General features: G+C 38.3%; 1 protein-coding gene across 1 annotated transcript in view; it reads left to right on the top strand.

Moving 5' to 3' along the window:
- The window catches only part of LOC132819695 (CAP-Gly domain-containing linker protein 4-like), a 266,189-nt gene that overhangs the window by 137,771 nt on the left and 103,034 nt on the right, over positions 1–25,384 (top strand). The window contains exons 8-9 of the mRNA XM_060831355.1: positions 8,952–9,087; positions 11,834–11,974. Of these exons, the coding sequence (XP_060687338.1) occupies positions 8,952–9,087; positions 11,834–11,974 (277 nt within the window). The remainder of the gene's footprint in view (positions 1–8,951; positions 9,088–11,833; positions 11,975–25,384) is intronic.

Raw genomic sequence — 25,384 nt, 5'->3', positions numbered from 1 at the left:
CTCTCAAACCTGAATTCTCAAACATTTGATTCCATTTAGCCACCTTCCACACCAATGACTTACTGACAAGACGTCTCAAACCACTCTACAACTCTCCAAACACTAAGCAGACAGAAGTATCAAAAATAATGAAGGTTTAAAAGCGTGGAAAAACAATTATTGTGTCAAATCATTTACCTCCAAAACATTAACCTTATTCCACCTCACTGGGGTAGCATGCTGGAAATCAATTCCTGGAGTCAACACAAAAATTAAAAAGGTTTCAATAGAATATAAAATTCCCAATTTACCTGGGTTTTTGACCAAGGTTGACAGAAAGCACAAACTGTACTTGACAAGAGTTACTATTTGTTATAACTAAACCGATTCTAGCTATAGATAAATTAATAATTATGAGCCAGAAACTCGATTAGCGAAAATGTTAAACCTCTTACCCTACCCACACGTACATATGGATAGATAAAGACAAAGAAAAATGAATAGAAGAAAAGATGCAAAGGCAGTTCATTGACCATTATACTCTATTCACGGAGATCACCCTTTTGCCTTTTCAGGGCTTGCTTCTCTAACTTCCTTGTCCAGCACTTGTGTTCAGGAGACACAGAGCAATTGGTTCACACTTATAAAGTCTCTTATTTATTGGTTAAAAGCACAGCCTACAACAAATAATAAAGGGGAAATAAACTTTTTCTTCCAGGTTTGCGGAGGAAAGGACAGCACCTTTCTTTCTGGCAGTCTGATGACCAAATCTACAACACTGTTACCTACACCTACAAGCTATCGAGCTACCTGGGAACCAATCACTTAGTTGTTGTAGATAAAGGCCTTTGTCATTGACAGCTGGTCTCCCCTTCAGAGACCAATCAGCAAATTGTGATCATCCAAATCTTGTTTTGTATGCACTTGCTTGCCTGCAACTAATCCTCCCCCACTGCTTGAACAGGCAGCAGTGAAAACTACACTTATAATAAGTATCAGTAACCTGCTTTTAAGAAGTATAATAACACTTTTCACAGTCCTTGGCTTTTCCATAACCTTTGGTATTTAAAGTAGTCCTATGCCTCTTTCAGTCAGAACCAATACAACAGAAGAATAAATAAAAGGTACATTCTTTACAACAGTGGTTTAAAAAAAAGTGTTTTACTCATGTTGTTACTTTTACAAAGGGTAGACCCAGTGGCTTCAGCAGAGCTTGCAGTAGGCTCCATGCTGCCAGCAGTACCTCCAGAGAACTATCTGGAATCCTGAGGGGAAACCATACCTTTTTCTGTGTTCTCAGTAATAAATCAAACTGAAAGCAGTATTGACATTAGATTGATTGACTGCAATCTCCTTTTAAAAGCTGCATTCATCCTTTAAGTGATGATCAGGAACTCCTGCTATAAGTTGTAAAGTACAGGAAGGGGAATCTCCTGGTGCCAGTGAGATAGATTAGCCAACCTCTAAAGCCTACTTTAATAAGGCATGACAATTGAAATTCTCACATGTTTTCCGATATCTGGATGCATTATTTGATTCCTCTCCCCATGCACTGATGTTATCTGCCATTAAAGCATTTGAGCAAAATCAATGTAACTTATTCCATTAATTGACTTTGTTCAATGGCTTCAATACTAATAAAAATTCTGCTGTTACCTTTTGTTATTGTGCCAGCTGTGAACTGCGAAATAACAAATCAGGAGGATGCTGCACCAGTACACAACACACAAGAGATAGAACACTTACATTCTATTGAAGCTGTGTTTCATACACAGAGATTCTGTACTTCATAAAATATTTATAATACCTTAGAAGAACAGAATATTAATTATGTAACAAATTAGCTTCCGTGATTGTTACTAATGATGTAGAAGTGTGAATTTTTAAAACATTGAGTTGGTCTGTTAAATAAAATGATTCAGTCAGGTTTCTTAGGATTTTAATGGCATTAAGCAGCTGTGGTTGTTTGACTGCAGTGTTTTTGATTTTGTTCATTTTCTGTTTGAAATCTAATTCACTGAAGGGATGTCAAAATAGCAAGTGCCAGAGGGTTAGAATACAGAATTTTTTTGTCTCCAGGATCTGGTTGCAAGTCCATGATTGGTTCAGGAAATTTAGCTTCCATTCTCAGTTGGGAAAAGCTGATTGCAATACTCTCAAATCTAGATCAGTTGCTGTATTAAAACTAGTAGAACTAAGGGCATTTGAACACAGTGTTAGTGCATGAATTCTTGTGCCACATAGATTTTGGAATAACTGCATTGAATAGCTAAATGAATAATGTACTTAAAGCCCAGCTGAGATCAATTACTCCTGAACAATGGCTCTACATCCCATTCTTCCTTCACTTATTGCCCCTTTTAGTGAGATGACTGAATTGAGAACAATTGTGTCAAATGAAAAAGCAATTTTCTTTCAGTAGACTATTTACATTCTTACACTACATTCTTGCCAAATTTTCTCTTTCTTCTCATTCTATCGCAGAGCTAATGACATCTTTCATTACATTTCTAAAGGTGCCAATCAATCGCTATTAACTTATAAAAACAAAGTGCTGTGAATGCTAGAGATTTGAAATAAAAACAGTAAGTATAGAAAAAACTTAGCCAGTCAGGCATCATCCGCAGAGACAGGAACAGAATTACCATTTTGAGACCAATATGGTTCATCTTTGATATCTCCTCTGTTTTCCTAAGTTCATCTGTGCTGCAGTGTGTGGTGACTCATTGGAATAGTGTTCTGATACAGAGGAAGACAGAGGAGAACCACCTAAACAACGTATTCATGAAGAACGGATACTCAAAAAATACAGTGCGCAGATTCCTCAAGAACAAACCACGACAAGCAGACCAAACACAGCCAGAAATCCTAACCACCTTACCATACATCAAAGAAGTTTCAGAAATGACAATCAGACTACTAAAATCCCTCGGAATCCAAGTAGCACACAAACCCACCAACACTCTCAAACAAAAACTAACAAATTTAAAAGACCCAGTGCAACCCATGGACAAAACCAACACCATCTACAAAATTCCATGCAAGGACTGCCACAAACACTACGCAGGAAGAAAGTTAGCCACCAGGATACATGAACACCAGCTAGCCACAAAAAGACACGACTCTCTCTCCCTCGTAGCCCTGCACATGGATGTAAAAAACCATTTTGACTGGGACAACACATCTATCCTGGGACAGGCTAAGCAAAGACATGCCAGAGAATTCCTAAAGGCCTGACACTCCAACCACAACACCTACACAAACACATAGATCTAGATGCCATCTATCAACCTCTCAGAAAACGAACAGGAAATGAAATCACCACAAACCCAGGAACCCCATCGAGGAGAAAAATATAAATAGAAAGCAGGAGACAACAGCTTCGCTTCACTTGGAGGTCGCCACTGATGATGTTACCTAGCCAGATAATGAAACGTCTGGATATCAAACCTACAGCTCAGCGAGCAAACCTACACCCTAAACCTCAACCTGAGCTACAAACCTTCACAAACCTTGCAAACATTTATTGATATTTTCCTTTAGTTTCAAATTGTGGCACCTTCAAATATATTTTTGAAAAGCAAAAGAAACAATTTCAAACAATTTATTTTGGCAAAGTTTATATTTGGTACCTTTATTTAAGACCTGAGTGGGAAATCGCGTGAGAAAATTGATCGCTGTTCTGTATTCTATGAAAAAGACACTGGTATCGGACAGATTAAGCAAAATCAAGAGAGTCAGTGAACGAATTTAGGCTTCACAGTCCTTGTTTCATAGGCATAAGACAAGCGTAATGACAGTAAACTTGGGATCCAAATTCTTGCGTTCAAAGGATGGTTTGAAAGGCATTTAAACTAATGCTAGAAAGGGCAATTTTTCAACTGCCTGAAACAGACATTATTCAAATGGAAGTCAGGAATCGGAACACCTTCACAGAAATTTCTTTAGGATGCAATAAGCAAAAATGAAGCCAAACCTTTCAAAATTCTTCAGTTGTCTCTGCAGCCTTGAAGACAACAAATGAATATTGAAAACTATTCTGTTGGAGTAACCCAGAATATTTCCCTCCTTTGCTGTTTTATCACCCGATCCCCCGAATTTACTTGAAGGCTGTTGGTCAAGAAATGCAATTGAAGTCCAAAATGTTGAAACGGCCAAATTTTGGGTGGAAATGTAATAGGTAGGTCTTGACACTCTTACTGAAGTGAGGTCCCAGGACAAATTTCAGGCTTGCCTTGGTTGTCCATGGCTCATGGTTCCTGTTTTATGCCAGTTGTTGGGTCAGTAACAAGTTTTTGGTTCAGAGACAGAGTAAGTGTGAGACAGAGAAATAGACAATGATTGAATTGTCCACTCTCTCGAATAATGTGTTTAGACATCAGCACGGAGAGAATTGGCCTTGCCTCCCTGCTGTGCATAGAACTATGCCCATAAATGGGCAATTATTGCAAACATAAAGACATCATCCCACCATGGACTTGCTCCTTCAAACATACTCATTGTCTGATGAAGGAACTTAGTATCAGGAAGGAGGTGTCTGCTGCAAACCATCCACCAATCCTTGATGCTAAATCTCCTACAATCCTCTACACTTCCCTATCTCATGACCCTAAATCACCGAATTACCCCCCACCCCCCGCAATAACTTACTGATGACTTGGTGTGACTATAAGGCAAGGAGCAGCCCATCAAATCTGTTCTGCTTTTTGATCATGGCTAAAATGTTTCTCAACCTCACTCTCCTTCATTCTCCCTATAATCCTTGATCCCCTTACTAATCAAGAGCCTATTTATCTTTGTCTTAAATACACTCAATTACTTGACCTCCATAGTCCTCTGTGGCAATGAGTTCCACAGAGTCATCACCCTCTGGCTGAAGAAAGTCCTCTTCACCTCAGTTCTAAAGTATCCATCCTTTCACCTTGAAGTCCTAATCTCTCCTCCTTGTGGAAACATCTTCTCCACAACCCCACTCAATCCAGATCTCTCAGTATCCTATAAGTTTTAATCAGATCCCCCCTCATCCTTCTAAAACCCATCAAATACAGACCCAGAGTCCTCATCCGCTCCTCATATGACAAGTCCTTCATCCTCAGGATCACTTTTGAAATTGTCCTCTTGACCCCCTCCACACCAGCACATTGTTTCTTAGATACGGGGTCAAAAACTTCTCACATCATTCCAAATGTGGTCTGACCAGAGCCTAATACAGCCAAAGCAGTACATATTTGCTCTTGTTTCCTAGCCCTCTTGAAATGAATTCTAATATTGTCTTTGCCTTCCTAACTGCATGTTAACCTTAAAAGAATTCTGAAGTAGAACTCCCAAGGTCCTTTATGCTTCAGATTTCTGAAGCCTTTGCCCATTTAGAAAATAATTCTAAGTCTCTATTCTTTCTTTGAAAATGTATAACCTCACACTTTCCCACATTGTATTGTATCTGCCACTTCTTTGCCCACTCTCCCAGCAAGTCCAAGCCCTTCTGCAGCCTCCCCACTTCCATCTTGTATCCTGAGGAATGCGTGGATACGACAAGAATGACATTTTTGGTGAATGATAGCAATCATTTTCTCACAATTATCTTACTACAGACTCAGTCTTGAGTCAATAAAGCATCCCATAGTGAAAAGCTTTGCAAGCAATAGGTCAAAAACCAATCCTTGTCCCCAGGCATGCTATACTTATTACATTCTGTGCTTTAGATTACTCAGATACTGTACTTTAAAACATTATTTTCAGAAGAATTATATTTAATTAGTATTTGAGTGAAACATTACTACCTGTCTCCACAGTCTTACCAGGAAATGTTTTATAGGTTTACCAGTCACTCATTGAAATATTGGCCCACATTTTAACTGATCTCATCTAGTAAAAGCTGAACTTGGGGGAAAGTTAACCAATCCTATCCCACTTCTTCCTTACACTGTCCTAATGTAATATACTCCTTTGAGCATGTGTGCAGACTGCTTTTAAGAAAACAAGGTTGTTTTTTCAATACACTGACTAAATCTGATAATGTATTAGGACTCACTATAGAGCCATAATTCAGACAGCACAGAAACAGACCCTTCGGTCCAACTTGTCCATGCCAACTTATTTCCCAAACTAAATTTGTTCCATTTACCTGTGTTTGACCTAAATCCCTCTAAACTTTTCCTGTTCATGTACCTGACCAAATGTCTTTTTAAATGTTGTTATGCTACCTGCATCTACCATTTTCTGTGGAAGTTCATTCCATGCATGAACCACCCTCTGTGTAAAAAAGTTGCCCCTCAGGTCCTTTGTAAATCTTTCTCCTCTCACCTTAAAAATATGCACTCTAGTTTTAAACTCCTCTAACCCTAAGGAAAAGGCCTATGCTATTCACCTTATCTGTTTCTGTCATGATTTTATAAACCTCTGTGAGGTCACCCTTTAACCTCTGATGCTCCAGTGAAAGAAGTCCCAGCCTATCCAGTCTCTCCTTCTGACTCAATCAGTCCTGTAATTTCAAGGTGAGGCCTGAGCTACATGGAAAGAGGAGCAATAGTTGGTTCTCACCAGGAATTAGATGTCGAGGCTTAAAGTTATGTTTTACATTAATTTTGTGTTTCTTGATGTGCAGTTCTAAATCTTATTTAAAAAAAGTATCTGAGTCACTCCTACACTAGACTACCCACCCCTGCCCTCTGATCACATTAAAACTTGCTTCATAGTTTGCAGCCAGAATCCTGATTACTGCAATATCCCTGCTCGTTGCCAGTGCCTCCAAAATCTCCAGGGTACATTCCCAAGTATCTTCAGCTACCACCATCTGCTGCAAATTCATGCTTTGGGCCACAGATTTCTACTCCAGCCCCCTGATCACAATATCAGCTAATTGATAGACTAATATCTATGGCAGATTAAATGCTTCCGAGTAGCTCCTTATGCTCGAAACGTCGAATTCCCTATTCCTGAGATGCTGCCTGACCTGCTGTGCTTTAACCAGCAACACATTTTCAACCCAGATTAAATGAGGTCCATTCTTTTAGATGAGCTGTTCATTCATGTCCCAAACCTTGCTAAGATTTCTTATGCTTCCACACTTTAACCCTCCTCATTTATATTGGTGCCAGTTAATATTCTTTAGATTATTAGTTTTATTTCTCTGTCTTTTCTTGCTTATGATCACAAGTGGTGGATGGCTGACATTCCAACCTGTCTTCTAGTGAATGACCTGTAGGTGTTGGAATAAAACTGACTATCTCTCCTGCAACAACAAGAGTAGATTTTTGGCATGCATGCACCCCAAATGAGGATATGATGTGGAAGTGCTGGTGTTGGACTGGAGTAGACAAAATTAAGATTCACACAACACCAGGTTATAGTCCAACAGGTTTATTTGAAAATACAAGTTTGTGGAACGCTGCTCCTACAGCAGGCAGCTGGTGGGACAGGATCATAGGACATAGAATTTATAGTAAAAAAATCAAAATATCATACAACTGATGCAATGTATTGAACAAACCTAGATTACTGTAAAGTCTTTAATCACTTAGAATGGGAATGTAGGTTTCAATTGATTAATAAGTAAATCCCAGAACTCCTTTCAAGTCACGGTCCCGAGACAATTTAAGATTTTATCAGTATAAAAATATGTGACATCTCAGCTCAGATAGTGCATTAAAGGTGTGAGGTCAGAGTCTGTCTGTATCCCAACCTTGAGTCAGACTGATTCTATTCCCAAAGTAGGAATTTATAAAACATCACATTGAGGATAGTTACAAATGTTAGTAGCAAGCCTGAGACAAAGTTTCAGATGGATGATTGTCTTGTCATGTGTGAATATGTCTGTCTTTTGGAAACAAAGTTCCTATATCAGTAACATCTGACTGAAGAGAATTTTAAACCCACCTTGATGTAACTCATTTCCAAATCCTTTCTGTGTAGAAATGTTTTGTTTGAATCAACTTGTTTGGATGTGTTATGAACACCTCCATGACCATCACATTATGAGGTGGCACTGGAGTGCAGAAAGTCTGACCTCAAGGTAGTGACACTACCACTCTGTCACAAAAACTGATATTTGACCATAAGTCCAGAAGACCAGAAGCAGTAGGAATAGGAGTAGGCCATTCATCCTCTTGAGTCTGCACCAATCAATAGGATCATGGCTGATCCAACATTCCTCATGATCACTTTCCTGTAATTTCCCTGTAACCTATGCCTTCCCTACTGAACAAGAATCTATCTCAGACTTAAATCTACACAAACACTGTGTGTCACAGCTCTCTGGCAAGGAGTTCCAAGGACTCTCAACCCTCTAAGAGAAGTAATTCCTCCTGATTTTAATCTTACGTTGGTGCTTGTTTATTCTGAGACCATGCTTTCTGATTCCAGTCTTTCCAGCGAGATGAAGCATCCTCTCACATTTAACCTGTCAAGCCCCTTAAGAATCCCACATGTTTCAATGAGGTCACCTCTCATTCTTCAAAATTCTGATGAGTAGAATCCTAACCTGTTCAACCTTTATTCATGAGACAACTCCTCCACACCAGGGATCATCCTAGTGAACACAATATTGGTTTTGTGTTTTTGTTGACTTAATGAGTCTATGACTTTTGCAAGCTATTTGTCATGAATGATTATATCTAGATATCCTGGGCAGCTTTTTATGATGTATTTTTATTGGCTACTTCTAAAGACTATATTTCTCACTTGTTCAACATTGATATATTCGCAATTTCATGAATTAAGAATTCAAATCAACCTGCTTCAAGTTTATTAAATGTTTAATTGAAAAATGTATACTACTATGCACCTCTATAAATGTTTATATAATTTACCACTTGAACAAGAGATTTTTTCTGTAAACTTCTGAAAACTCAAAGTAAAAATTTAACTTTTTCATGTTTTAGAATTAGTAAGAAATTTGTAACAACGACAGCAAAATACTAGCCATTTATGCTTTTCATGTATTTAAATCTTCCTACATTTTGTACTTCTTTTAGGTTGGCACACTACGATTTTGTGGCACCACTGAGTTTGCCAGTGGCCAGTGGGCAGGGATTGAGCTGGATGAACCTGAGGGGAAGAATGATGGAAGTATTTGTGGCATTCAGTATTTTAGCTGTCCCATTAAACATGGTATATATATATATATATATGTATATAGATAGTTTCTTATTTATATTCCTAGAACTTGGTGAATGTTTTGCTCCTCAGCTCTTTCTGTACCTGTATTCATCTTTCATTTTTTAGTTGTTGACTGCATTAGTCGGAGGCCAGATAGAATAAATTCTTATAAAGAAAAACAAAATGTTGATGTAATAAGAATATAAAATTCTATGGATAAATTAAGAGATTGGATTTCAATTAAAACATCAGGCTATAAACTAGACCTAACAGTTTAACAATAACCCTAAGAAATAAAGGAAGTGGAGTAAAAAGACAAAGAGACAGATTAGAGGGGCACAAAAGGAACGTGAAAATGGATTTTCAAAGAGCAAGAGGATTTCTAAGCATACTAAAAATAAAGAGTAGTGAAAGAGAAGATAGGATCATTCAGAAATCAAAAAGAAAGTCTCATTTTAGCCAATAAATATGTGGCAGAGATATTAAAACATTTTTTATTTGTGCTGACACCTAATTTTAACGTAGATATCAGAAACAAAATTCCTTCTGAAAAATAAAGCACAACTTAAGAAGGATAAATTACTTGTCCTTGTATTATTGAAGGAAGTTGGAAATAAGGTAACAGAAGATCCCTATAATTTTAAATTTTCCTTAAATATACAAACCATGCCATGAGATTCAGGTGTAGCCACGTAGCATCACTTAGTGAGGAAAGGACAAACCACATAGTTATAGACCAGTAACATAGTGTTGGCTCATAATGCAAAATCACTTGAAGCTAAAGTTCAACATCAAATTAGGTTCCATTTTGAGATGCATGGAATAATTGAAGACAGCCAACAAATGGCTTTATAGCTAGGTAACTTTTTGACAAATGTAATACAATAGTTGTTTTGAAGACATGACCAATTATATTGATAAAGAGGATAAATTTGATGTATCGTGTATCAACTTTGAGAAGATATTTGATAAAATGACTCGCATACCTTTTTGAGTCATAGATTATACAGCACAGAAAACAGACCTGTCGGTCAAACCCGTCTGTGCCAACCTGATATCCTAAACTGATCTAGTCCTAATTGCCAGCATTTGACTCATATTCCTCTAAACCCTTCTGTTCACAAACTCATCCAGGTGCCTTTTAAATGTTGTAATTGTATCAGCCTTTACCACTACCTCTGACAACTCATTCCATACATACACCACCCTCTGTGTGAAAAAGCTGCCTGTTAGGTCCCTTTTAAATCTTTCTCCTCTCATCGTAAACCTATGCCCTCTAATTTTGAACTCACCTGCCCTAGGAAATAGACCTTTGATATTCACCCTATCCAGGCCCCTTGTGATTTTATAAACCTCTATAAGGTCACCGCTCAGGCTCTGATGCTCCAGGGAAAATAGCCCAAGCATAGTCAGCCTCTCCTATAGCTCAAACTGACCAATCTCAATAATATCCTTGTGAATCTTTTGTGGACCCTTTCAAGTTTAACAACATTTCTCCTGTAGCAGGGAGACCAGAATTAAATGCAGTTTTGTTATAATTATTCTGCTCCATGATATAAGATAAGCTTCAGTAGCATGGCAAGAAATTTGGTTAACAGACAGGTAATAAAGAGGTTAAATGTGGATTGCACAGATTGGAGAAAAGCTGGAATTTGTGTATGACAGGTGTCCATAATTTTAGTAAAGGTAAGACAATGTGCTGATGGCAGCAAAGGAAGCTTGCAAAATAGTGAAGGATTGTAAAGGATTACCAGGTGGATGACAGATGCAACCTAATATGACGCATGGGATAATGCAGTATTATTGTAAAAACAACAATGAATCCAAAGGCTCAACTGAAAAATGTTGAAGGACTTGGGCCTTGAAACCTAATTCTTCAAATTCAGAGTCACTGGACTCACAGATGCTGCATTTCTGCTGAGTTTCATCAGCAATTTCTGCTTTTCCTTCAAATACATAATTCTCTGAAAGTTTAGGGGCAACTAGATTTAAAAAAAGACTATAAAAGGGGTCAATAACAATTTATAAGAGCAAAGTATGAATAAAGTAAATGTGCAGTCATCATTTTAAACAAAACATTGGCTAGGGTGCGGTTTTGGCACCCGTTAATGACATAATGCAGATGCACTACAGCTTCACCAGGATGATGCCAGTGAAAGGAAATGATAATTCTGAGAAAAGACTTGAGATCAAAGCTGTCTGATGCAGTAGAGGTCAAGATGCTCAAGTTACATTTCTTTACTATTTATCGCAGTGAAATTATAATTTGGTTAATTTATTAGATAAAATGAGCATAAAATTCAATATCTACCAATGGAATAGGACTGCGTGAACTACTAACCATAAAATTGATGTTTTGCAAACTTTGCCTTTGAAAACAGTGTGCGAGAATTTTATGATGTGTGTTTGCAATGACAATTCCATATGTGGTGATCTACATTCATTGTACCATCAAGATTAGTAAGCATTTCCCCATATTCCCAAGGATAGAAAAACTGGAAGACATATACAGGTACTCAGGGAACACTGTAATTCAATTGCTAATGTTCCACTGGTTTCAGGTGGTAGAGTTAAATAATGCATACCTCTATGTGGTCTTTAGGGTAGAGAAGAACATCTTGAAAATCGATGATAAAACAAAATCTATAAAAAAGGTTATTTGGAATTGGCAATTTATGTAGAGGGCTTTTGAGGCACTGTTATTCCAGATGTATTCTACAGTAGAAGATCTTTTCTAAATCTTTTTATTTCCTTGAAGGGATTTTTGCACCGCTTTCCAAGATTAGCAAAGTACCCGTGGTAAAAAAGAGTGTAACAAGGACATCATCAAGTAAAACGTCAACTCCTGTCCGATCACAAAAAATTGATTTGTCACATGTTACATCAAAAGTTAACACAGGTAGGCTGAAGTCTGCTGTGGTAAATATAAAAAGAAGTGTTTGTTTTTAGTTTTGTTGAAGAGTATAATTTTTTCCTTTTTTTAATCTATCGCGTCATTACCTGATAAAGGGATTATCAGTAATATCATTGATTTATTTAAGCCCTTCATTTTATGATTTTTTTTCTCTTTTCTCTTGCAGTAATTGTATTTAATATTGCTTACCTGAAAAAAGTATCAATTTCCAGCATAAAGTGTTAGGTTGACGACAGTTGAATGGTGATAACTGCAGCAAGATCAATCCAATTGATTGTTTTTGGGGTAACAATAATCATGACTGCTTTAATTGATGAAGTACTTTTCTTTTGAATATACTTTTAGGCTGAGGTTTTCCATTTTGAAGTTAAAGCATGGCATCAAGCATGTTGGTTGGTATATAACTGCTAATTCCTGGAGCAAGTTATCTCTCATGATTATGTGTTTCTTAGCTCATTATCTTTGCAAGAGAGGTTGCACGCGTTTTACAGCAAATCACCCGGCAAATGAGCAGGATATTGTGCCCATCAGTGGCACTTTCTGGGGTTATACATCTGGTGCCACCTTTAAAGGACACCACTTCACTTGCTGCAAGCCAGAAACTTCCTGTCAGCCTGTGGTGGCCATTTAAATACAAAGGATATCCCAGGCATGACTGATTATTGCCATGTATGAAATTTAGTGCAGATTAGTATAAGATCATCCATTTTGGATGGAGGAATAGAAAGACAATTTATTATCTAAATGAAGAGAAACTTCAGGGTGCTTTGATGCAAAATGATCTGGATGTTCTTATGTATGAATCGTAGAAAATTAGTATACAGGTCATAAGAAAGGCAAATAGAATTTTGACATTTATTGCTAAAAGAATAGAGTGGAAAAGTTGGAATGTGTACAAAGCACTAGTGAAACTATACCTGCAGTATCACGTACAATTTTGATCCCTTTACTTGAGGGATGCAGTTGAATTGGAGGCAGATCAGAGAATGTTCGCTATATTTGTTCCAGAGATGAAGTTTTCAACTCACAAAGCTAGTTTGGGTAGTTTAGACCTATACTGTCTTGAGTTTAAAAGAATGTGAGGAAATCTAATAGAGGTATATAAAACGATAAAAGGGATTGACAAAGTAAATGTAGAGATTTGATTTGATTTGATTTGATTATTGTCAGGTGTACATAAGTGTAGAGAAAAATCTTTGATTTGCAAGCAGTACAGGCTGATCACAGTAAGCAAGGATGTAAAGATCATAAGGTGACAAAAACATAAGGTTACACTCCACAGGATGTGCATGAGGCAAGAACAACATTAAAAAGATCAACATTATTTGAAGTTGGAGAGTCCATTCATCAATCTAATAACAACAGAGAAGAATCTGTTCATGAACCTGCTGGTGCATGTGTTCAAGCTTTTGTATCTTCTGCCTGACGGTGGTTTGAGAAGTGCAGTTGTCAAGTATGTATTTCATTTCTTTCACCTATGCTTTCTTATTTGCTCTTGGAAGGTGGGCATCACTCACTGGCACTGCTGGCATTTTCTTTGTCCTTAATGGCCCATGAAAAGATCATGTTTTCCAGTACAAAATGTGTTAGGTTGGAACTTTTACAATTGTGATCCATCAAAAATGAATTGTTTTCAAGTCAGCTTGGGGAGGAAACTTGGGGATGATCAGACTATTAATCCAGACAGACATTCAGCCAATGTTCTGGGGACCTAAGTTTGAATTCTGCTACAGCAGATGGTGGAATTTGAATTCAATAAAAATGTCTGAAAGTAAGAATCTACTGATGACCAAGAAACCATTGTCAATTGTTGGAAAGGCCCATCTGCATCACTAATGTTCTTTGGGCAATTAAATCTGCCATCCTCATCTGATCATGCCTATATGTGACTCTCAATTGCCTTTTGAAATGGCCTAGCAAGCCATTCAGTTGTATTAATCATTACAAAGTCTCAAAGAAATGGAATTGGATGGATCACCTGGCATTGATCTAGACAGGGGAAATACAATGGCAGAAACAAGCCCTGTCAACCTTGCCAAGTCCTCCTTGCTAACGTCTGAGGACTAGTGCCAAAATTGGTAGAACAGTCTCACAGACTAGTCAAAAAACAGCCTGATATAGTCATACTCAAGGAATACTATCTTACAGACACCACTATTACCATCCTTGAATATATCCTGTCCCACTGGCAGGTCATACCCAGCAGAGATGGCAGCAAAGTGGTATACATTTGGAAAGAAATCTCCCTAGGTGCCCTCAATATTGATTCTGATCCCATGAAGTTTCATGGCATCAGGTTAAACATGGGCAAGGAACCCTCCTGCTGATTACCACATACTATCCTTCCTCAGTTGATGAATCTGTACTCTTCTATGGTGAACAACATTCAGAGGAAGCACTGAGGATGGAAAGGGTACAAAACATATTCTGAATGGGGGATTTCAATGTCCACCATCAAGACTGGCTTGACAGTAGTACTACTGATTGAGTCAGTCAGGTCCTAAAGCACTTAACCTCTAGGCTGGAGCTGCAGCAGGGACAAGAGAACCAGCAAGGCGGAAAAACATACCTGACCTCATCCTTACCGATCTGCTAGCTGCGAATGTTCTCGGTAAGAGTGACCACTGCACAGTCTTTGTGGAGATGAAGTCCTGCTTTCATATTGAGAATAACATGCATTGTGTGCTGTGGCACTATCACCTTTCCAAATGGGACAGACTTTGAACTGATGTAGCAACTCAAGACTGGGTTCCACATTGTGGGCCATAAGCAACAACAGTATTACACTCCCGCACAATCTGCAACCTCATAGCCCAGCATATCCCCCACTTAACCATTACCATCAAGCCAGGGGATCAACCCTCGTTCAATGGACAGTGCAGGAGGTCATACCATGTTCCCCTCACACCTAAAAATGAGAGATTAGCCTTGTGAAGCCTTGCATGCCAGACAACATAAGAACAAGTGATCAACAGAACTAAGTAATCTCACATTCATTGGATCAGATCTAAGTTCTGCAGTCTTGCCACATCCAGTTGTGAATGGTGGTGTACAATTAAACAATTCATTGAAAGAGGAGGCTCTACAAATACCCCGATCCTCAAGATAGAAGACCTCAGCACGAGTGTGGTAGATAAGGATGATATGTTTACAGATATCTTGAATCAGAAGTGTTGAGTGGATGATTCATCTTGGCCTCCTTCAGTGGTAAGAACTGAAAATGTGTTGCTAGAAAAGCGCAGCAGGTCAGGCAGCATCCAAGGAACAGGAGATTCGACGTTTTGGGCATAAACCCTTCTTCAGGCTTATGCCTGAAACATTGAATCTCCTGTTCCTTGGATGCTGCCTGACCTGCTGCGCTTTTCCAGCAACACATTTTCAGCTCTGATCTCCAGCATCTGCAGACCTCACTTTCTCCTCCTTCAGTGGTACCCAGCATTACAGATACCAACCTTCAGCCAATTTGATTCACTTCACGTGATAGCAGGAAAGGGTTGGAGACACTGGATATCGCAAAGACTTTGGCCCTGACAACATTCCAGTAATAGTACTGAAGACTTATCCTCCTGAAAGTGCCACTCCTAGCCAGGCACTTCCAGTACTGTTACAATACTGGTAGTTACCCCACAATGTGGAAAATTCCCCAGCTATGTCCTGTATATAAAAAGCAGGACAAATCCAATACTAATAATTACTGCCTCATCAGCCTACTCTGGATCATCAGGAAAGGGATGGAAGTTATTAACAACAGTGTTACCAAGCACCGCCTGCTCAGCAATCACCTGCTCGGTGATACCCAGGTTGGATTCCACTCAGCTCCTGACTTCATTACAACCTTGGGTTCAAACATGGGCAAAAGAGCTGAGTTCCAGAGGGGAGTTGAGATTGATAGCTCTTCACATCAAGGTTGAATTCGACCGAGTGTGACATCAAGGAGTCCTAGCAAAACTAGAATCAGTGGGTATCAGGAGGCAAATTCTCCACTGGTTGGAGTCATACCTAGCACATAGGAAGATGGTCATGTTTGTTGGAGATGTGTCATCTCAGCTCCAGGACATCTCTGCAGGACTTCCTCAGGATGGTGTCCTTGACTGAACCACATTCACCTGCTTCATCAATGACTCTCCCTTCATCATAATGTCAAAAGTGGGGATGTTCACCAATTAAAGCACAATGTTCAGCACAATTTGCAACTCCTCAGATACTGAAGTAGTACATGTTCAAATACAACAGGATCTGGACAATATCCAGGCTTGGGCTGACAAGTGGCAAGTAACATTCGTGCCATACAGTGCCAGGCTATGACTATCATCAGTAAGAAGCAAATCAACCTTGACATTCAATGGTGTTACCATCACTGAATCCCCCATTATCAAAATCTTGGAGTTACCATTGACCAGAAACTGAACTGGGCTTGCCATATAAACACAGTGGTTACAAGAGTAAGTCAGACACTAGGAATACTCCTGTGAGTAATTCACCTCGACTGCCCAAAGCCTGTCCATCATCTGCAAGGCACAAGTCAGCAGTATGATGAAATCCTCCCTCCTTGCCTGGATGAATGCAGCTATAGCAACACTCAAGAAACAGCATTGTGTATTATTTGCAAGATGCACTGCAGAAATGCACCAAAGATTCTCAGACAGCAACTTCCAAACCCACGGCCACTTTCATATCAAAGGATAAGGGATACATAAGGGATACAGCAGATACATGGGAAGACCATCACCTTCAAGTCCGCCTCAAAGCCACTCATCATCCTGACTTGGAAATATATTGCCATTTCTTCAGTGTTGGTTGGTCAACATTCTGGAATCTCCTCCCTAATGGCATTGTGGGTCAACTTATAGCCGGTGAACTGCAGCAGTTCAAGCTCACCACACCTTCTCAAAGGCAAGTAGGGATGGGCAATGAATACTGGCCCACTAGCGACACCCACAAAGTTATTTGTTTGAAGTATTGTGGAAATACCAAAAATAATTTCCTTAAAAGAGGTCATTGAAAGGTCCTTATGAATTTGGGAGAATTTCTTTACAAGGTTTCTGAGAATTCACATGACATCAAGTTCCTCTGCTGTAGACACATGATAATGCTGTTTAAACAGTGACTGGATGGAGAGTGCTTCTATATCTGGAATTATTTGGCTAATGAAAAGCTTTTGTCAAAGAGCTGCATGGCTCATCCCCCTTATTTCTAAAAGCAACTCTCTTATTGAGTTTAAGTGTAACCTATGTTTTTTTCTGGGAAAGGAAATTTCTCAATATTATATTGCTTGAGAATGCTGTGTCTCAAGACTCCACAGACAACAGTACAGGATTGGTGATTTGACTACATATGGCAGAAAATCAGAAATACAGGTTTTGAAACATTTGGCACCTTTCACTTTTGACCTTCAAGAATGACCATAATGACCAGAAAATGTTTCCTTTATTTAAAGAGAGCATTTGCAGAGATAGGAATTCTGTTTCTTTTCTCCTCATTTGAAGTGTGTGTGATTTGCATTACTTGATGATTAACATTCATAGTTCCATTTTACTGACTCTCGGTTAGCTAGTTATTGTGTATACATTGAATAACTGTTGTTTTTATAATAACCAATTATTTTGTTCATTGAGGAGATCTGGTCAATAGATCTTTTTTATTTAAAACCTGGTATGATAAGATATTTTATTTACCATTTTAGTAACAGGTAAAATAATTTGTGATCTGTAGCATAGTGGGATTAGATCAAGAATGCACTCATCCAACCTCAATCACAACATTGTCAAAATAATTTTGATCACTTGCTGAACTGGCATCCTTTAAAAATAAACACTGCAACCTCAGTAAGACAATAGTGAAATTAGTGGATATTTATGTTTATGGATGAGTTACTGAGATCAAACATTTTCCTTTATTCTAGCAGTGGTCTAGCTTCTTAAATATTTATCCACTCAAGGTACCATGAAAGATTCAGGTGCACCAGCTAATCAAGAGAGAAATAATCACTCCAACAGTGTGTCAGAGGTTGGTTGGGAGCCTTGATACAAATTGTGAAAAGAATATCAAAGTGGTCTATTGAGTTTAGAAATTTGTTTGTGCAGTGAAAGGGGAAATAAATAACTTTCTAAGGCACTAGGCCAGTATGGCTAAATGCCAGTCAGGAAGTGAACATTCATTATGAGGCAGCAATGGTATTTTGTAAAGGTCAAAATATTTGGCATGTATTGCACAATCCTGCAATATCCAGTAGACCATTTGTATATGCAAAAAAGGGGCCTAAAACAATATGTAAAATAACATTTATGTCACACTTTTAACCTAAATATATTTCAAAGTAGCTACATCTTGTATCTGTTGGTGAACTGTGGGGCTGCAGGAGATTACAGAGTTCACAGGCCAAGGCTTTGGATCTGATTTAAGCTAGAAAACACAATGTGAGGTTTGAACTGGACTTGGTCTGAGATAAGATATCAGAACCAAAGTTTTGAATGAGCTATGGTTGAGACAGAGTGCTTGTTCAAGAGCTTCACTAAAAGATAGTGCTGAGGCAGTTGCACTAGATTGGATATACAATTGCTACTGCTCAACTTGGGCAGATTTGTGTCCGCTTATACCATTTAACCAGGATCCCTTGAAAGTTTTGATTTACAAACTTCAGTTTGTTTTTGCTTCCTTAGAAAAATCAGTTTAATTTATGTGTTTACTTTTTCTGTTTCCTTTAATTTCAGTTTACTTCCTGTGTTTATCTGTTCTGTTCCTTTTAAGCTCAGTTTCTGTATTCAATAGGTTTATTCTAAAAAACACAAATTATACTTTAAAACACATATTTCTTCGCAATTTATTCATTTTTAAATGTCAGTTGTAGTTTGTTTTTGAGAAAACAAACTGATGAACTTGTACACCATCACTTGCTCATTACACTAATTGAAAGGATCTCCAGGTAATTCTCCTTCTTTGGAAACATTATTCAAATTCAAGCATAAATTGAATAGCAGTGATAAAATTATGATTTTATAATTGATTTTACTCCAAGATGTTTGATCTTTGCCCTTTCTCTAACAAAGTGATAACAATAAAGTAATACAATTATTTTATCCAGTGTACACATTATTTTTGATTCGTGACAAAGTCAGCTGTAATGAAACTGTAAAACACTAGAGGGAAGAAAATATGTAATAAAATATGTAATAAATAATTGGTGGCCATTACAATGTATGACAATTAAATACATAGGGATGGAGGTTGAAAAGTTCTTAGATTTTCAAACTTTAGTTGTACTTTGAAGCAATATTAAAGGAGGTATTACCTTGAGTAAAAGATCACTTCATAGTTTCATCATAGTTTTCAAACTAACATTTCCACCTGGTTAATCACTTAAATACTAAAACATCATTTGCAAGTTTCACTTGCTTCTACCATATAATTTTGCATAAACATTTATTTTTGTGATTATTAAGTAAATTGAAAACAAAGCCATGTGCTCTCTCTACCTAATTCTGCCTAGCACGTAGACAACCCTGCCAGAAAGCCTCTGATCAGGGCCAAAGGTCATGGAGTAGGCCAGCAACAACATGTCACAGGGTTGTGTTCTTTCAGGGTAGGAGTAATGGCGACCTCCATAAGCACAACATGTGAACACAACATAAGGCAGTATCCAATAGCCCGTGTGCCAACTCCTACTGTAACAGGAGCAGCTTTTATCAGAAAGAGTGCTGCGGTGAAAGCTCAGTTTCTGTCATGCAAAGTCAACTTGCTGCCATAGAGGTTCAGATTGCTGTGATCATGACTTTAGTTTACAGGTCAAAGGGGTTCGCAAAATGTCACAGCAATCAAACAGTATGTCTTCCAGTAGATTACTGGAATTGATGTAACAGTTGAGGAATGATAATTGCTCTGTAGAGCTTGATCCTGCTGTCCTCGCAGGAAGACAGCATTTATCCTCCCCTTCCTAGCAGTTAGTTTCTCTCTTATTGCTAGTCAGCTAGACAGCTTGGACTGTTTCCACTCATGCTGAAATAATGAAGTGCACATTGGGTCTTCTAGAATCAGGACAACATACAGAAAAGTATTCAGCTTAGGAATAAGAGTAGGCCATTCAACATCTCGAGCATGCTCAACCATTTGATACAATCACGGATCGTCAGATTGTGGCCTCAATAACACACTCCTGACTTCAATTTTTAACCCCTTATCAGTTAAGACTCTATATAACCCAAAATCAGCAAAATTCAATTACCCTGTTTCTATTACTCTTGGAGAAATTCTACAGACTATCAACTATTTATTTTCATCCTCCACTCTACTTGCATTGAATACAGTTGGAGCACTAGGGCAGGTAGAAGAGAGGTAGCAAGGGAACATGTAAGTATTGACAACTGTTGTTGATTTTTGTGTGCAACCTTTTTTTTATTCATCCAAGGATGAATTCTATCCCTAAGACATGCAGAATTTCCACACAGAATTGTGAATGTATAACCGATTATAACAGAGCTCAATGGAAGCTTAAGGAACAGCCTTCCAAATTTAAAATCCACAAAATTTGTTTGGAATTTTTGTTTTTTGGTCGTCTTTGTTTGCACTGTGGCTAAATGATGTAATGGCCAATGATAGAGGGTCAGAAAGAGTGGAACTGTCAGCAAGTGGGAAATTAGGATTATCACACTTAAAAGAGTAACAGAAAGTCCTAGTAGAAAGGGACAATGGTGAGCTTATAGATCACGCAGGAAACCAACATGAAACTAAACACTTGCTCATTCAATCCTGTTCATCAGTCCAGGCAGCAGAAGTGTTGTTTCTGCATGTCAACATTGTATTAAGTTTTGTATGGCAGTATAGTTTTCATGTTAACATGCTGTGAGTGTCTATATGAGTGCTACAACAAATTTATCAGCTATGCGGTCAATAGATAACCTATGTTCTCCTTTGATTTGCCAAAGTGTATCAAATGGGGCAGGCATATCAGACTGCTGTGGGCTTCTGCTGCGATATTGAAACATTGACGTAAATGTTTCTTAACTAGACATTGAGAAAGTGGAGTTCCTTTTGGTTTACAAAATACTGTAGAGTTGAATATAGAATCTGAAAAGTGATGTACATGCAGACAATGACATCCTGAGAGAACCTGCAATCCGAGGAAAGCTTTGCATTTGCTTCACCTGCATCTAACTGGAAAATGAGCGTAAAAAATGTAGTTTGCTCTAAATAGTTATAACGTGTCAGTGACCCAACACATACAAGAGTATATGGAAAATTACAGGATATTGCAGTGTCTCCACCTTAATCTGGAAGAAGCCAATGCCCATTGCAATAGGCACTTTCACACCTACTGGCTGTGCAGACCTTGTCATTCTGTAAACTATCAGTTGGTGGCTGAAGTGCAGTTGTTGCCATATTGTTTCTCACTCAGCATCCATTATTTGTCCCTGAATATCTTAAATAGATATGGCCTTCTGATGATAATCCTACTTCTTCCTGTCCTCTTTCCTCTTCCAGCATTCTTTTCTGCTCTACATGGCCTGCTCACCAAATTATGCAGCATTTTAATGATAATAATGACTTGGAGCAACTGGTTTGTCTTGAAATGAGTGCAAATTCATTCATCATATGGCATATGACTCATTGTGAATTCAGCAACTTATACGAGTTATATAGGAAGTGACCACTGCTTGTATTATCATCAAACAGCCAAAAGAAATCAAACAGCAATTAACCTGAGAATAGATTAACTCTTTTTGTTATGATCCCACCTGATGTTACTACTGCAATTCAGATTCTAGATTGCCATTGGAGGGATTTAAACTCATGTCCCTAGAGGATTAGCCTGGGGTTCTAGATTACTAGTTCAGTGATATTACCACTTACACCTACCTCCTTATATATTTACACAAGTAATGCCTTTTTGTATGTAGTACTGTATCTCAATGTTTTTATATTCTAAGGCTTCATATCTCATAGTAAGAGACCTGGAGCATTCTCGCATTTTCTAACAGAAAGTCTCAAGGTATTAATGATCAGTAAAACTTCACATAAATTCTTCATATTTGGCGTATGTGTCTTGCGATGCCCTACTTCTAAGTTTAATACAATTATTCTACAAAAAAAGTACCTAATAAAGTCAAGTGTTAGTTTTGAATGAAGCTAGATTTAATTGTTTTAATAATGAAGTTATATTTTAACAATAGGTATTCTGCTTATTGACTCTATAATCTTACAGCAGATTTCATTGCATTAATACATTGAAATCTGTTTCCAACAATGCTGCTGGGAGATACTGGAGTCAATGGGCATAATTGTATAGGAGTCTGTGTGACATGGCCTATGGTGAGGTATGTGACAGAATTGGATAAAAAATGTAATGAAGCCAATCTCCATGTTGGGAGGATCTCACGCCATCTTATATGTTTGTGATAAATGATGCAGTTAGTTTCTCGCTTGTCAACAATGAGTTGTCAATGAAGGAGAATTAGTTCTTGTTAAACACCTGGTTGATGGCTGTTGACTCACCTCATTAATATTCAACTTCCTTTCTTATCAAATGTGCCAAGCAAACTTGACATTGAGAAAACTCGAAATGGAAGTCAGAGTGGGTATCTGATAACTTCAGCTAACCTTGGTCCAAAGGATCTTTATATCGGACACCGAACATCAACATCTCAAGCACACTCAGTGGGCATTGGCTACATTTACATAATGTCCACAGGCACTGTCAGCTGATATGTGACAGCCTGTATAAAGCCTCATGGCACATCTCCGCCACATTTACAGTAGCTTCTATGCTTTAATACTACATTCTGGCTGCACCAGCAACTATCATTATAATGCTGCTTCAGGGAAACTGCACTCAGGGACATGCTTCCCGCTCATGCACTGGACCAGGCTGCATCTCCAGGCTCTTCACTTGCTGTTATAGAACACACTTACTCTGAGCCTATGTCGATTCCACAGTGTAATTGCATTGGCTTTTAGTGTTACCCCCTCAACCAGAGATACCAGGCTATTGCCATTTCTGTTGAAGAGTCACTGGACTCGAAATGTTAACTCTGTTTTTCATTCAAAAGATGCTGCCTGTTTCTCCAACATTGTATGTTTTTGTTTTTATTTGCTTCAGATTTCCAACATCTGCAGTGCTTTGCGTTGAGCTTGGCTTTGTCTACAGACCAACTGTCTGTGCAGTACACTTTCTCCAGAGTTACTGTTAGATTTATCTAAGCACCAGAACCATACCTTGAGCAGGCCTGCTGGCTGCTCAGTGAAGGCCTTGGTTGAAGGATGGGCTGTATGGTATCTGCATTGGAAAATTTGACTGGTTTTTGTTACTTTGTTACTTATCTGAGTGCATATTGCATCTCTACCAATCATCTTTGATTGTGTGTTTGCTTGTTTGGGGAATGGACATTACATTTTAGCTGTTGTGAAAATAAAAGTGTATTTGATCTTTTGATTAAACTTTAAAGAAAGCCTGGACCGTTGGATGCTGCCTGAACTGCTGTGCTCTTCCAGCATCACTAATCCAGATTCTGGTTTCCAGCATCTGCAGTCATTGTTTTTACCTTTAAAGAAAGCCTGTCTATGTCTGTTCTTTAACATCATGGCACTCAGAACTGTTGAGGTTTCGCAAAAATAAATTTTGTTGCAGTAATCCAAGAAATGAAGGAAAGTGGAAGTTATCCCACTAATTTTCTCTGTGCTTAATGTAATAAGTATAATAAATAGTCTGATATTTTTCTTGCTTGCTTGTTTTCCATGGTTCTCCATTCATCTCTATTTCAGTGCTGAGGCAGCCTAAGAGATTTTTAGTATTGGACATCTGTGTAATCATAGAGTCATATAGGAGAAGAGACCCTCCATCTCAGTGAGCCTATACTGCCAAAAGAGATCATTCACTGTAACGTTGGGGTGGATCTGGGTAATGTCTTTTAGCGTTCCTGTGGATTCGCTGCCACTGTTATAGAAAATGTTTGTGAAAGTTCTTTGGAAAGTCAATCCTTTCGACTCAAAGGATTATTTACTAGCACCTTATTAACATTCTGTTCATTAAATCTGACAGGTGACTGACAGTGTCACAAATCCTACCTTTCGGGCTTACTGTGTAAGATGTATAATTATTGCTGACATTTTGACTGAGACTGATATTTTGATAATGAACTTCCAAACAAAATGACTCATTTCCCACTTGGCCTTTTGCAGCAGCTGCAGATAGTTAGTTAAAAAAAACTTACATCAAGTCAAGAACACTATTAAAAATAGTATCAACATGTTTAATACTTTAGTAATTTAATACAAACAACCCAAATCATTCACTTTAGAATTTGAGTAAAAAGTATTTTTGTAATATATTAATAAAATGACAATATATCTACAATTTCATCTTTATTATACTCCGTACAAGAAATGCAAAAATAGCCAGGAAGTGAAAAGAAATATGAAAGATAAGAATTGAAGAAAGAAGGAACAAGGGAAAAGAAAACAAAAGAGCCATTTCAAAAGAACACAAGAAGACATATTTCAGCAGCATTGTGAGGCTTGAGAGTATGTATTGAGAGCAGAGATAGCTAGATTCAACAGGGGATAAGCGATCCATGTGGCTGAGGGAGAACCAGAGAGAAACAGGATGTTGGGTATGGGAAGATGCACTATCACACAGGGGAGATAAAATCCACTTTTATTTTGATTTATCATAATTAGTCTCACTGTCACTTAATGGTTGAATACACATAAAACATTTACTACATTCCAAAGTAAATGTATTCATGAGGATACACAACCTGGGAACAACTGTGTTTTTTAGCTGTTGCTCCTGAGCGGTGTTTTTGCAAATTTAGTAGTTCTGCTTGAGAATTGTGAACTAATGTACATGATGAACAGTTGTAGAGAGAAACCCACATCAAGGGATGTGCTCTGCCATGGGCCAAGGCCTTGGTGGCCAGGCATGAGACCTCTTTGCTGTGTTGCCACTGGAATGGAAGTCATCATTCTTCATCGCCCATCTCGATTCCACTGATGCCCTTGCCACTATGAGCCCTCCTGGACCTTGCCAATACAGATGCCACTGATGCCGCCAAGTACTACACTGGCCCATACTTGACTCCGATGCCATGAATCCGCATTTCCAAATTGTTAGATATCACAAAACTAGATGAGAGTGAGGAGGATGCAAAGATATTTCAAGGTTATTTGAAGAGGATAAGTGAATAAAGCAGAAACTAGAAACAATAACCTCAAGAGTCCTTTCTGTTGCCTTCTATCATGATGTAATTTGAAATTACTCACTGTGAAAGAAGGTGGCTATGACCACACCCAGTGTGCGTGGAATAAATGTCTCGACCTGTGAGGGAAGGAGTTGCAGGAATCATCAATGTAAGATATCTTAGAGGTCAAGAACATTACATGCAGACCAATGCACTTGACCTGCAG

The sequence above is a fragment of the Hemiscyllium ocellatum genome, chromosome 10, assembly GCF_020745735.1.
Source record: "Hemiscyllium ocellatum isolate sHemOce1 chromosome 10, sHemOce1.pat.X.cur, whole genome shotgun sequence".
NCBI classification, from domain to species: Eukaryota; Metazoa; Chordata; class Chondrichthyes; order Orectolobiformes; family Hemiscylliidae; genus Hemiscyllium; species Hemiscyllium ocellatum.
The sequence above is the reverse complement of the archived record's forward strand: the minus strand, read 5'-3'. Positions and strand labels throughout refer to the sequence as shown.